The sequence below is a fragment of the Mirounga angustirostris genome, unplaced genomic scaffold (assembly GCF_029215605.1).
Source record: "Mirounga angustirostris isolate CCGP_5_RB_7025 unplaced genomic scaffold, mMirAng1.0.hap1 SCAF_6, whole genome shotgun sequence".
NCBI classification, from domain to species: Eukaryota; Metazoa; Chordata; class Mammalia; order Carnivora; family Phocidae; genus Mirounga; species Mirounga angustirostris.
Genome location: NW_026991714.1, coordinates 59,056,573 through 59,071,978, shown reverse-complemented (window position 1 = coordinate 59,071,978; position 15,406 = coordinate 59,056,573). Strand labels below are relative to the sequence as shown.

The 15,406-nt window shown below is 38.4% G+C and overlaps 1 protein-coding gene across 1 annotated transcript in view; it reads left to right on the top strand.

Annotated features, from left to right (window-relative positions):
* Positions 1–15,406, top strand: part of MAEL (maelstrom spermatogenic transposon silencer) — a 35,973-nt gene that overhangs the window by 5,730 nt on the left and 14,837 nt on the right. Inside the window, exons 6-8 of the mRNA XM_045876182.2 lie at positions 7,749–7,873; positions 8,623–8,677; positions 8,797–8,938. Coding sequence (XP_045732138.1) covers positions 7,749–7,873; positions 8,623–8,677; positions 8,797–8,938 — 322 coding nt within the window. The remainder of the gene's footprint in view (positions 1–7,748; positions 7,874–8,622; positions 8,678–8,796; positions 8,939–15,406) is intronic.

The following is a 15,406-nucleotide window of genomic DNA, read 5'->3' as shown; positions in this document are numbered from 1 at the left end:
GGTTGAGTGCATTGGAATCCCTGCTGTTTGCGAGCAGGCCACTGGCCTTACTGTTCATTATTTTGGTTCTGATAAATACTTGATTTTTAAAAAGTTTTTAAGGCTTCTTTTTACAACATTTTCAAGTTAACCAGATTAAGAGAAACCTATTAAAGACTCTAGGAATGTTTTCTTAATTTATTTTTCAAACTAATTAAAATTGAATACAGTTCATTCAGGAAAGCTCATTGGTGAGCTGCTTTGGAGTTCACCAATTTAGACAGGTCTTAAATTGCCAATTTGGTAACCCTGGGAAGTGTGCCGGTTAAAGAAGATACATAAATGACTGTATTAGAGTGATGGCTATGTTGACATAACTAAAAATGCTTATGCTGGTGTAATCAGCCTGATGCTTAGGAAAAGATCATGGTTCATAGAGGAATACACTGAAGCAAATTTACGTGTGGATGCAGAGTGAGTAGGAGCTAAGGAATGTACATGTAGATCTTTCAAATGCTCCTGTGCTAAGTGAAAGTGAAGTGAGATCGAGTGAATACTTCATGGATGGGAATGATGGTTTAGCACATTAGAATCAAAGAATTTCAAGTTTGGAAGAGGTATAGATATGGAATCTATTGATTTCCTCATGCTCATTGCCATGTTTTTCTTGGAAAGGGTACTTCAGGTTCTGTATGAGTTTATGGGGGTAGGAGGTCTTTGGTCCTTCTCATTCTCCCTCACTTTAACCATTGGAGCTCTGATTCTGTCCATTTTACTGCTTAATTTTCTTGGGAGAAGTTTTGCTTTAAAACAAGCAAAGCTTTGAGAACTGCTTTCAGCTTCCTATACAAAAGGTCTATCAGCTTTTAAAATCTTCATACGCAAAGAATGTAACATTGACTTAAGGTATAAAAAATATTCATGAACAGCAGTGCATTCCCCAGTCAGCAGAAGAAATAAGGGCAGTGTGCTATCACCTATTGAAGGTCATTATATCTCTCGTTGATTGCATCCCCCTCCCTCTTTATAAGAGAGACACTATTTGGAATTTTGTGCTAATCATTTCCTTTCTTTTCTGAATAGTTTTATTGTTGTGAGTACATTTTTTTTTTTTTGAGAGTATGCATGAGCGGGGGTTGGGGGGATGGAGGGGAGGGGCAGAGGGAGAGAGAGAATCTTAAGCAGGCTCCGTGCTCATGCCCCACTTGGGGTTCAAACCCACGACCCTGAGTTCATGACATGAGCTGAAATCACGAGTTGGACACTTGGGGCGCCTGGGTGGTTCAGTCATTAAGCATCTGCCTTCAGCTCAGGTCATGATCCCAGGGTCCTCGGATCAAGCCCCGCATGGGGCTCCCTGCTCCACAGGAAGCCTGCTTCTCCCTCTCCCACTCCTACTTGTGTTCCCTCTCTTGCTGTCTCTGTCAAATAAAATCTTAAAAAAAAAAAAAAAAAAAAAAAGTTGGATGCTAACCGACTGAGCCACCCAGGCATCCTGTGAATATATATTCATTTAAATTATGTATTTAATTTTGTTTTTTTTTAACTTTTATATAATTCTTTCTGTACCTGTATTTTTTTTTTAACTCAACATTATCTTTTCCCAATTTTTCTGTTGGATTGTCCTTTACATTGGTTTGTGGAATTTTATTATGTATCTGATTTAATTGCAGACTTAATTGCAGATTGATTTAATTTGCAGATACCTATTTTCAGTTTGTGCATTATATTTTTTTATTGTCATTATGGCGTCTTTTAATGACTAAAAGTTTTTATTTTTAATTTAGTAAATGTATCAATCTTTTCCCTCACGTTTTGAGGGGTTTTAGTGTCTTATTTAAGAATCCTCTTTTACCTGAAGGCCATAAATGATAGTTTTTATTGTTTTGTTTTTCATATCCAAGTTCTTAGTCCACCTGGCATTGACTTGTGTATGGTGTGAAGTAGAGATTTTTTTCATTTTTTTCCCATGTGGATAATCAGTTGTCTCAGCATCATTTATTCAATAAGCAATTTGTTCCTCAGTATGTAGTGCCACATTTCTGTTGATGCCTGGGTCTTTTTGATATCTTTTATTTTGTTCTATTGGTCTACTTGGTTTTTGGTACCCATACCATTAAACACAATATTTTAATACTTAGACAAGTTCCTTGACTTTGTTTTGGAACATCATCGTTATTCTTGACCCTTTGTTCTTCCATACGATTTAGAGTCAGAGTATCAATGCTTTACAAAAAGCTTTGTTGACGTTTAGATTGGGATTCCCTTTAAATTTTCAGATCATTTTGGAGAAAATGGACAGCTTCATGATATTCTATCAGTGAACAGGAGTCTACTTATTTTTTTAGATCTGTAATGCCTTATAATACTTATAATTTTTTTCACAATGATCTTAATATCTTAAATTTATAGCTTATAAATTTTGTTATTTATAAGTGATATCTCCTAAAATTATATTTTTATTTACTTTTGTAGTTTAGTTTTATCCAGCCATTGCTAAACTATAACTCTTGAGTTTTTAGTAAATTCCTTAGTCATATCTGTGAAATGACCTTTTTCTAATCTATATATTTTTTATTTAAAACTTTAAAAATTTGTTTTAGGGTGCTGGCTAGGAACTCTGGTTTCTAATGTTTCACCATTAGAGTATGCTGTTTGCTGTGCTTTTTGTTTCTTTCTTCTTCTCTCATTTTTTGTATGCACTCTTGATCAGGGTTAAGAAGTTCCCTTCTATTCCCAGCTTGGTTAGAGATACCAGTTGTACATTTTAATGAGTGGTTTTTCTGTGTCTCACTTGATTTGTGTCTTTTGTTCATTTGGTAATTTGCTAATGCTAAACCAACCTTAAATTCCAGCAGTAAACGCAATATAGTCACTACATAGCTCTTAAAGAAATTGCTGGATTTGGTTTGCTTATATTTTGTTTTAGGATTTGTGCAATCATGTTAAAGACTGAGATTAGTCTTACCTAATTTTGTTACCAGGGTTATTTTGCCGTCCTAATATGGGTTAGAGAATGTGTCTTCAGTTTTTTGAATTTACCTTTGGTTCCTTATGGTTTTGCTGAAATTATCAATTATTTTTTTATTTTCCTGAACATTTAAAGTCTTGGGGCGCCTGGGTGGCTCAGTCGTTAAGCGTCTGCCTTCGGCTCAGGTCATGATCCCAGGGTCCGAGCCCCACATCGGGCTCCCTGCTCAGCGGGAAGCCTGCTTCTCCCTCTCCCACTCCCCCTGCTTGTGTTCCCTCTCTCCCTGTGTCTCTCTCTGTCAAATAAATAAATAAAATCTTAAAAAAAAAAAAAATTTAAAGTCTTATGTCTGATAACCCTATTATAGAGATCTTCTTTATGGATCTGTTGGTTATCTTGATGTTCAGTCATGGTATCAGATCTCTTCATATTTCTGATTATTTTTGAGTGCTGAACAGTAGGTAGGAAAACTTGTTATTCCTCTCCAAAAAAAATTTATGATTGATTCTGGCAGAAAGCTACTGTCACTAGCCATCTCAGAGTACCATAGTCCAATTTCAGAGATTGAGATAATACAAAATTGAGTTCAGACATTTTAAGAGTCCCATCTATTTCTCGTTGATCTGTAAAAAAGAGGGAAGGTAGATTACCACCAAAGGACCATCTGTGAAATTTGTAATTGACTTGATAGCATAAACGATGGAAGCCAGAAGATAATTGTATATATTAAATATATAATTAAAAATTCAAGTAATACTGGAGTAATATTTTTTAAAAGATTTTATTTTTAAGTAATCTCTACACCCAACATGGGGCTTGAACCCACAACCCAAAGACTAAGAGTCACATGCTCCACCGACGTAGCCAGCCAGGTGCCCGTAGAGTAATATTTTTAATTCTTACAAGTCTAGGTCTGTTGAAAACTCATTCTCTCAGAATCTAAATCTCCTCTTCCAGAATTGGTAAATGCCCAAATTACCAATGAACCCAAATGTCAGAATGAAGCTCTCTAGCATTTCTTCCTCTTCAGGATTTTGGACCCCTAATTCCTTGCTGCTGTTTTATCTCTTCAGTGTTTTCAAGCAGGTGTTTCATTTGTTCAGCTTTTCTCTAGTCTGTCATTATCAGAAATTTTTCTGTATCCTTTTTTATAACTATATGCTGAAATTCATAATTTGATCTTCTCAGATATAAGTATGATTATTTAAAATCTGTGCTGAATAACTTCAGTAGCTGGAATACCTTTGGATCTCTTCCTATCAAATTTGGTTTGGTTTTCATTCTTCTTCATGTACCTGGTTATTATTATTTTTTTTTAAGATTTTATTTATTTAATTGACAGACACAGCAGCGAGAGTGGAAACACAAGCAGGGGGAGTGGGAGAGGGAGAAGCAGGCTTCCCATTGAGCAGGGAGCCCGATGTGGGGCTCGATCCCAGGACCCTGGGATCATGACTTGAGCTGAAGGCAGACGCCTAATGACTGAGCCACCCAGGCGCCCCTGTACCTGGTTATTCATATAGACTGAAAAAATGATTTTTTTTTTTTAGTGTGACAAATTTATTGGTATTTAAGATTTATTTTAGGGCAGGAAGGAGGAGAGAGGGAGAGAAAGAATCTTGAGCAGACTCCCCGCTGAGCTTGGAGCCTAACATGGGGCTCAATCTCAGGACCCCAAGATCATGAACAAAGAAGTCAAGAGTTGGACACTTAACCAACTGAGACACACAGGTGCCCCAAATTTATTGGCATTTTAGTAAAGACATTGATCTCAGTCATTTCTCTCCCATCTTGACCTTAGGTTAATATTTCATTTGAGTCCAGAAAAGAACATGTAGGAGAGGGATGTTATTTTAAAGTAAACAGTAAAATGGACAAAAGTGGAAAGTTTGCTTACATTAAAGCAAGTTAAATTCATGTATCTTGATATAATTAAATCATGTAAGAACTAATAGTTCTATACACATTTCCATTGTTTGGGGCTTACTCTAAACTTAAATGCAAATGAACAAAGTGTTAGGGATGTATACAGGTTGCTTCTCTATTACCTATTAAAAGAGCCCAGCCAGTAGTTATCACCAATAAAATAGTCTGAAGCTGCTTCCAAATTAAACACTGCAGGAGTTTTCAAGGAAATCATTATACTGTATGTTTCTTTTATCTGTGTCTATGCTTTTAAAGATGTGAAAAATCACATGAAAAAAATATACAAAAATTTTTTTAAAACCCTACAATACATAGATCTAACAAAGTATATGTGGTCAAAGATCCCATAAGATATGTTTAAAGATGCATTTTCTTTTATCTTCAGTACCTAAGCTGTACTTTTGAGAGGTCATTGATTAATATGTACACACTTTGAATCCTATTACTGTGCTAAAATAAGAATTCTTGTATTGGGGCGCCTGGGTGGCTCAGTTGGTTAAGCGACTGCCTTCAGCTCAGGTCATGATCCTGGAGTCCCGGGATCGAGTCCCGCATCGGGCTCCCTGCTCGGCAGGGAGTCTGCTTCTCTCTCTGACCCTCCTCCCTCTCATGCTCTCTGTCTCTCATTCTCTCTGTCTCAAATAAATAAATAAAAATCTTTAAAAAAAAAAAAAAAGAATTCTTGTATTAAGTCCAACCAAATCACTTTCACAAGTTAGTAACTTAAGCTTTAACAGAGTTGCAGAAAGTACATCATTCTCCTTTTCATCTTCATACAATGTTGCTTTTTTGGTTCTACCTTAAAAAAAAAAAAACCCAGCCAAATATTTATTATATGTACATTTAAATTTTGGGTGGTGGTCTGTATTTGAAAAGCGCTTCCTTGTGATGCCTCAGGATCTGGTGGAAATGCTTACAGGGACTAGCTAATAACAAAAACCAAGGGAAGCACATTCAAAATACTGATTTACTTTGGTAGCAAATGGTCTTTGAAGACTAATGAAGGTAGACAAGACCCATTAAGGTGAAGTGGGCTATTTCAAATACTCAACAATTTACATGAAATTTAAAAAAGTTTTTTTAAAGAGCTAAGCATCTATACCAACTGATAGCAGTGCAATACCTCGTTTATGATGACTTGAAACAAAACAAAGGCCCGTTAGGAAAAAAACTGTATTTTAATTTTATCTAATATATTCCAGTAACATTTTCCTCCCAATACAATACTCCCTCTCTATAAGGCTGTTCCTGGGAGCCAGACAGGCTAGGTTAATAAGGGAGTTAAGAGTAATTGCTTTCAGTTTAAATAGATGATAACTTTTTGCCTCCCTTTTAATGTGCTAATAGTTGTGTCTTAAAAAAAAATATGCAATTCTTAGAAAAGTACCATTTCTGATTTTTTTTTAATTATCTGTAACCTTTTGGAAACTAATCACATGATACTACAAAATTAGCAAACGTCGTGAAATCTGAATACAAAACGTAAATTAACTCTAATTTCAAACTCTTGTTAGAGTACCACCACCCAATCTTAAAAAAAAAAAGAAACGGTGGCTCCAAAGATATCCTATTACCATTCTTTAAAAAAGGAAACTGTTCCTTTTAACTTCACACCCACGCCATCCTCCAGTTTCAAAACATCATTTGTCTTGGTCGTGGACATTTCTGAGATGAGGTTTTATATTTCGCTCCCATAGCTTCTGGTTATCAGAGAACCCATGCTTTACTTTATTGAAGGAATTGGGATGTAGATGTATCCCTTCCAGTATTCTTCATTCTCCTCTTTGGAGGCATTTCCTCTGGTTCACTGTCTTCCTCTTCATTAAAAGCTGCTGCTACTGAAAAGGTTTTTGGAGCAAGAGTTGAAACCGTTTTTTTAGGTTTATTTGATCCAAGTTTGATGGATATGGCCGAGGCTTTCTTTGTTGTCTGACTACCTGTGGCAAATCCAAACTTGGAGATGTTTGTAGGCTTTGTTGGGAAGTCTGCAGGCTGCTTCTTCAGCAGCTCGCTTCTCAGCACTGCGACTGGAACTTTCCCCTCCATTACTCCAGAGGCTCCAGCTTACCTTGGCTTCTCAGGCTTATCCTCTTCCACCTTCCTGTCCACCCTTTTCCCTGCCATGCTGAAAAAATGATTTTAAAGTAATTTGGGGCTTATAACGATGTTCCCTTCATCCAGAGAGGATTTATGTTTGCTTTGGCTAGATAGCTGGGGGCCGAGCAAACCAGGTCCCAAAAGCTGTCAAAAGCACACTTCTCGGCTGTTCAATTTCCTCTTCTGGAATTAGCAAATAACTGCAGGGGGAAAACTGCCCCCAGAGCTAGGCTCTCTGGAGAGCCTCTCTGGATTTCTGTATTCTCTTGCATCTGGATCTAATAATTTCTTGCTACTGTGTGTGCTCTTGATATCCTCAGGTATTTTAAATTTTTGTGGGAGGTTGGTCTGAATTATTTTGTCCATTTTTTTTACTGGAAGTGGAAATCTTAATCCTACAACCTTTTAAAAAGCAGTCATTGCTGTTAAGTTCTCCAGCCTTATATGTATAAAACAGATTCATGAAAGGTAGATGGGAATAGTGAAAACATAGAGGCTCTTAAATCTGGGTTTGAGTCCTGACTCCATTGTTTGCCAACTATTAACCTACTGTGCTAACTTCTGTGATTGTCAGTTGTGTCTTCTCTAATATGTGTATATCCCCTTTCCCATAAGATTATGGGATAAAAAAGTACCTAACCATACCTAAGCTTGGTATAAGTGCTTAAATATGAGTTACCCAGTACTGTCTTCCTGAACTCCTACTTCCTTACCCACTTCATAATATTTGTCTTGGTCAAATTTTGAACTCCTTCCTCCTTTTTATTCCCTTCAGGTGATTCTAGTCACAAGATTCCTATTTCAAACTTTGAATCTGGGCATGACCAAGCAACTGTGTTACAAAACCTTTATAGGTTTATTCACCCAAACGCAGGAAACTGGCCACCTATCTACTGCAAGGTAATTTCATTGTAAGAATTTTTTTTTTTGTAAGAATTTTTTTTAAGGCATCCACTTAGATACTGAAAGATCCATGAAAGATATCCAAAGAAAGTAAGTTTGCTTGTATGTTAGCTGTGTGTGTTAAAACGTGTTCATTGTGAATTGTTTTGAATGTGATTAGGTATAATAATTCCTGTGGTTTTATAGGGATTCTGAAGACTGCAAAAGCTGAATGTATTTCTACTTTGATCTCATGTTTTTAGTTTCTCCTGCTGAAATATCTTCTCAGTATCTTTTTACTCTGAAGAAAGGGTGTTCTAATCTGTACACACCCATCCTTCTAAGTAAGATTACTGTTTATTTAGAACTGTTTTTGTAGCAATCTCTTGACCCTCTTTTGTAATCTTTAGAGAGCCTTTATTCTTTATTTTGTCTAAATTCTTTTAGCTAGTAGTTGAAGTATTTTAGTGTAACCATGAACAGATTACCTTATCTTTTTCTGAACATTGGTTTCTTCATGTGCCTACCCTAGATTTCCCTTGCTTTTCAGAGAGTCTGTTAACATTGCTTTATAAATGTAACTGGTTATTAAAAGCAGTAGTCTTTTAAAATACATGTTGCTCTTTTTTATGGTTCTCATTTAGTTGTCACAAACTCTTTAGTCTTTCCCTTCCTGCCACCCCCACCTCCCCAGTTTGAAAGGACAGCAATTGATTAAAATTAACTCAGTGTAGGAGAAAATAAAAGTAATTTTTTTCCCTCCCCAGTCTGATGACAGAGCCAGAGTCAACTGGTGTTTGAAGCATATGGCAAAGGCATCAGGTAAGTAAAACTAGGTCACTGTTGAAGTGCATTATAATAACTCTATTTCCATTTTGGTATACATGTTCTGTGTGCCTAAATTCAGTAATTGTTTGTCTTTTTCTGTTTACCTATGGAAGAAATCAGGCAAGATCTAGAACTTCTCACTGTAGAAGATCTTGTAGTGGGGATCTACCAGCAAAAGTTTCTTAAGGAGCCCTCTAAAACCTGGGTTCGGAGCCTCCTAGATGTGGCCATGTGGGATTATTCTAGCAACACAAGGTATGGTGGTTTTGTGATAGTGATTATGGCTTTTTGAACTGAGAAAATATGGCAGGATTAATTTTTCCTTTCTCATCAACAGGCAGTATTTTCCTATTAAACTTTGGAATTATTATTTCTTTGAATAATAAGATTCCATTGATTGTCATTCTGTCTACAACTAGAAACAAAACACACTACCAAATAACTGACATGGTGCTTTATCACTTAGGGTTTTTGTACTGATGAAAGAATATATTTATTTAAACAGACATTTTATTACATAGGTTTCTTAGACTTACATATAAGAAATACGTAAGTGAAATAAATTGAAAGTATTTTTTATTTTGAAATAATTTCATGTTTATGTTTGGTAGAATTCTCCTTGGGAAACCATCTGGCTCTGGACTCATTTTTTGGGAGGTTTTTGATTACGGTTTCAATTTCCTTGCTGGTTATGGGTCTGTTCAGATTGTCTATTTCTTCCTGTTTCAGTCGTTTATAAGTGTCCAGGAATGCATCCATTTCTTCCAGATTGCCTAGTTTGTTGCCATATAGCTGCTGGTAATAAGATCTAATAATTGTCTCTATTTCCTTGGTATTGGTTGTGATTTCTCCTCTTTCATTCAAGATTTTATTAATTTGGGTCCTTTCTCTTTTCCTTTTTATAAGTCTGGCTAGGGGTTTATTGATCTTACTAATTCTTTCAAAGAACCAGCTTCTGGTTTCGTTGATCTGTTCTACTGTTCTTCTAGTTTCTGTTTCATTGATTTCTGCTCTAATCTTTATTATTTCTCTTCTCCTGCTTGGTTTAGGCTTTCTTTTCTGTTCTTTCTCCAGCTCCTTTAGGTGTAAGGTTAGCTTGTACAGTTGGGATTTTTCTAATTTTTTGCGAGAGACTTGGATGGCTATGTACTTCCCTCTAAGGACTGCCTTTGCAGTATCCCATAGGTTCTGAACTGATGTGTTTTCATTTTCATTGGTTTGCATGAATTGTTTTAAGTTCCTCTTTAATTTCCTGGTTGACCTATTCATTCTTTAGCAGGATGCTTTTTAACATCCAAGTGTTTGTGTTCCTTCCAAATTTTTCCTTGTGGTTGAGTTCCAGTTTCAAAGCATTGTGGTCTGAAAATAATGCAGGGAAGAATCCCAATCTTTTGGTATAGATTGAGACCTGATTTGTAACCCAGTATGTGGTCTATTCTGGAGAAAGTTCCATGGGCACTTGAGAAGAATGAGTATTCTGTTGTGTTCGGATGGAATGTTCTGTGTAAATATCTATGAGGTCCGTCTGGTCCAATGTGTCCTTCAGAGCTCTTGCTTCTTTGTTGATGATCTGCTCAGATGATCTGTCCATTGCTCTCAGTGGAGTGTTGAAGTCTCCTATTAATGTATTATTATCAATATGATTGTTTATTTTGGTTATTAGTTGGTTTATGTAGTTGGCTGCTCCCATGTTGGGGGCATAGATATTTACAATTGTTAGATTTTCTTGTTGGGTAGACCCTTTAAGTATGATAGAGTATCCCTCTACATCTCTTACTACAGTCTTTGGTTTAAAATCTAATTCGTCTGATACGAGAATTGCTACCCCAGCTTTCTTTTGAGGTCCGTTGGCATGATAAATGGTTCTCCATCCCCTTACTTTCAATATGGAGGTGTCTTTAGGTTCAAAATAAGTCTCTTATAGACAGCATATGGATGGGTCCTGCTTTTTTATCCAATCTGAAACCCTGTGTCTTTTGATAAGAGCGTTCAGTCCATTCACATTGAGAATAACTATTGACAGATATGAATGTAGTGCCATTGTATTGCCTGTAAAGTCCCTGTTTCTATAGATTGTCTCTGTTAATATCTGGTCTATATTACTCTTGGGGTCTGTCTTCTTTTATAGAATCCCCCTTAATATTTCTTGCAGGACTAGCTTGGTGGTCACATACTCTTTCATTTTTTGCCGGTCCTGGAAGCTCTTTATCTCTCCATCCATTCTGAATGACAGCCTTGCTGGATAAAGTATTCTTGGCTGCATGTTATTCTCATTTAGTACCCTGAATATGTCTTGCCAGCCCTTTCTGGCTTGCCAGGTCTCTGTGGATAGGTCTGGTGTTATTCTGATGCTCCTCCCTCCATATGTAAGAAATCTCTTCCCCCAGCTGCTCTCAGGATAGCTTCCTTGTCTCTTAAGATTTGCAAGCTTCACTATATGTTGGGGTGTTGATCTATTTTTGATTTTTGGAGGGGTCCTCTCTGCCTCTTGGACATGAATGCTTTTATCCTTCTCCAGATTAGGGAAGTTCTCAGCTATGATTTGCTCAAATATACCTTCTAGTCCTCTTTCTCTCTCCACCCCCTCGGGGATCCCAGTAATTCTGACATTGGAATGTTTCATGGTGTCCTTGATCTAAGTCTATTTTCATGGGCTCCTAGTTGCCTATCCCTGTCTTCCTCGGCTTCCTTCCTTTCTATCAGCTTATCTTCTAGATCACTGATTCATTCTTCTGCCTAATTTACCCTGGCTGTTATAGTATCCAGTTTAGACTGCATCGCATGCAGAGCATTTTTAAGTTCGGCCTGGTTAGATCTCATTTCTGCCCGTAGAGATTCTATGTTGTCACTTATGCTTGTTTCAAGCCTAGCTATTGATTTCATAATTGCTATCCTGAAGTCTATCTCTGACATCTTGCTTATATCCATATAAGCAAGTTCTGTGGCAGAGGACATTGTCTCTGGTTCTTTGTTGGGAGTTCTTCCTCCTAGTCATTCTGTTGAGGGATGGTTGAGTGAATGAACAGAGTCCAAAGTATCAACCATGACCCAAGCAAGATGCACCTTAGAAAAAAATCCAAAGTGGTCAAAAGCTACCACAGATGCAACCAAGGCCAAGATGATCCAAAACAACAAAAAAGAAAGGAAAAAAAAGGGGGAGGTGGGAGCGGGAGAGAGATTATCATCTCTCAGGGTGGAAAAAGCAGGGTGATCTGCCTGTTCCTTATTGATTTTTGGTCTGTATGTTAGAAGACACTATATCCCCAAATTGCAAAGAAATCAGAACTTATATGTGTGTGTGTCTGTATCAAGATAAAATTGAATAGAGTGAAAAATGGGCTAGTATTGGGTATAAATCTATAAAACATAGATGTGAAAAAAATAAAAGTTAAGTGACTTAAAAACAGGTTGGGAAATAAGAATCTGTTTGAAACAGGAACAGGGTAAAAAAAAAAAAAGAAAGAAAATTTTAGGCTGAACTGTAAAGGAGTAGTGAGGGAACACCTGGAGCTCCCTATATTATTTTCCCCTGGTGCTGGAGTTTTACAGTCCTCTGGGAAGTAAGCTTATCTTTCACCTGTTCTTCGTCTGTCTTCTGGGGGAGGGGCCTGCTGCTCGGCTTCTCAGGCCTCTTTGCCTGCGTGGAGTTGCCGCACCTCTTGTCAGGGGGATGGGCTTAATGTGAACTGGTTGGCTGTGTGGCTTTTGTTCCCTGGTGGCTTGCCACTTCTCTTTAGAGGGTTGGAACAAATATGGCCGTGCGGGAATCTCTGGCCCACAGCCGCAATGTTGCTGTCCCCACCCCATCCGGGTCAAACCATCTCTACTTCTGCACGTATCAAGCTCCACAGACTTGTGCATTTCGTGCCTGCCACACCTTTCCCAGGGGAGTCATGGGGACCCAGGAGCATCTCTGCGCTTTGTAACTCCACAACTGCTAGTGGTCATGGGCTCATGCATGCGCCCTCTTCTGCAGCTCCCTTGTCATGCTGGGTGCTGCCCCAGTGTCCTTCCGTGGGCCACACCGCCCTGAATGCTGTTGCCCTGTCTTGGGCACAAGCTGTTTTATATCTCCCCTAGGATGTTAAACAGCCCGCACCTTCTAGTCCTTTTCAGGGTGGTCAGGCAGAGGGCGATCTCCTTACCAGTGCAGCTTACAGTTTATGGTGTCCGGAGCTGAGAGTCCCCTCTGGGCTCACTGACCACAACCAGTCTCCCCACTCCACTGCTTGGGCACTCTATCGCCTCAGGCTCACCCGTTCTTTGTGAGTCTCCTGGAATCCTGAGACCACAATGATCCCCCTAGAATGCTGCCTTATTCATCCCCTGTGCCCTTTTCAGAAGGGGTGCCTCTCACTAGAGCAGATTTCCAGGGGGCCTGATTTTTTGCTCCGGTGTTATATCACTTTCCAGTGGCTGGCTTATGGAGGCTCCCTCCCCTCTTCATTATCTTCGATATTTCCCCTGAAGATTCAAGGTTCCTACCTTACAAAAAGTAGTCATTTTTCTGCTCGTGGAGGTCCAGATAAATCTTCTTGCATGTCAGGTTGAATTTGTGTGTGTTCAGAATGGTTTGATAGATATCCAGCTAAATTCGAGGGACCAGATGAAACAAGGTCCCCTACTCTGCCACCACCTTGCCCCCCTCCTCTAAGATTTCATTCTTTTTATGGCTGACACATACACCACATCTCCTTTATCCATTCATCAGTTCATGGACATCTGGGCTCTTTCCATAGTTTGGATATTGTTGATAATGCTGCTATAAACATTGGGGTGCATGTATCCCTTCGAATCAGTATTTTTTTTTTAAAGATTTTATTTATTTGACAGAGAGTACAAGCAGGGGGAGCAGCAGACAGAGGGAGAAGCAGACTCCCCACTGAGCAGGGAGCCTGACATGGGGCTCGATCCCAGGATCCTGGGATCATGACCTGAGCTGAAGGCAGACACTTAACCGACTGAGCCACCCACGTGCCCCAAAATCAGTATTTTTGTATCCTTTGGGTAAATACCTAGTAGTGCAATTGCTGGATTGTAGGGTAGCTCTATTTTCAACTTTCTGAGGAACCTCCATACTGTTCTTCAGAATGGCTACACCGGTTTGCATTCCCACGAATAGTGTATGAGGGTTCCCTTTCTCCACATTCTCACCAACACCTGTTGTTTCCTATGTTAATTTTAGCCATTCTGACTGGTGTGAGGTGATGTCCATTGTAGTTTTGATATTGAGCATCTTTTCATGTGTTTGTTAGCCAGCTGTATGTCTTCTTTGGAGAAATGTCTGTTCATGTCTTCTGCTCACCTTTTAACTGGATTGTTTTTTGGGTGTTCAGTTTTATCAGTTCTTTATAAATATACAAATGGTGTTGGGAAAACTGGACAGCAACATGCAAAAGAATGAAACTGGACCACTTTATTACACCATACACAAAAATAAATTCAAAATGGATGAAAGACCTAAATGTGAGACCTGAAACCATCAAAATTCTAGAGAACACAAGCAGTAACCTCTTTGACATCAGCTGTAGTAGCTTCTTACTAGGTACATCTCCTGAGGCAAAGGCAACAAAAGCAAAAATAAACCACTGGGATGTCATCAACATAAAAAGTTTCTGCACAGCAAATGAAAAAGTCAAAACTAGAAGGCAGCTTTCAGAATGGGAGAAGATATTTGCAAATGACTTACTTTGACTTTCATGATCTTGACATTTTTGAAGAGTACAGGCCGGTTACTTTATAGAATGTTTCTTAGTTTTAGTTTGCCTGTATTTCTTCATGATTAGTTTGAGTTTATATATTTTTGGCAGAGAGTACCACATACGTTATGTGTCTTCTCAGTGTGTTCTTTTCAGTGTGTCCTATTGGATGCATATGAAGTCCTTTTGTTCCATTACTGATGATGACTTTGATCACTTAAGATGGTGCCTCCCAGATTTCTCCTTTGAAAAGTTACTGGTTTTCACCTTGTGATTAATATTTTATAGGGAAATATTTTGAGATTTGGTAGATATTCTCAAACTTCAGTCTGCCTCTTAATTTTCACATCCATTGATGGCTTTTGCCTGAATCAGTAATTATTATATTTATGGACTGGTGATTTTTCTAATCCAGTTGTTCCCTTTATGTTTATTAGTTGGCATTCTACTGTAAGGAAGAGCTTTACTTTTATTTTTTTAAGATTTATTTATTTAGAGAGAGAGTCATCGGGGGGTGGGGTGGAGAGAGAATCCTCAAGCCGACTCCCCTTTGAGCAGGAAGCCCAACACAAGGCTTGATCCTAGGACTCTGAGATCATGACCTGAGCCGAAACCAAGAGTCAGCTGCTCAACCGACTGAGCCACTCAGGCACCCCAAGAGAGCTTTTATTTTTAAAAAATAATGAGTATGGCCTCGATTCCTATTTTTTTAATGGGCTATAATCTGTTACTATCAACTTATTTTTTATGCTAGGTTTGACTGATGTTTATGGCCAGTGGGAGTCCCTTCAAAGCAGTGGTTTCTGTGTCCTTTTGACATTTCTTCATCATTCTCTGAATGCTGCTTTGCTTTCTGGCTTAATATGTTCCAGGCTCATCCTTGTGCTTTCCCTGCTTCAGCTTTGGATTACCCATTTCTCCATGGAGCCCTGGTTCCTTTAAATGGAGGACATATTTAGGAGATAGGGTGTGGGTGTTAGGTGTGCTCATTCCTGCTAGAGCATTATTGATTCTAGTTCCCCTT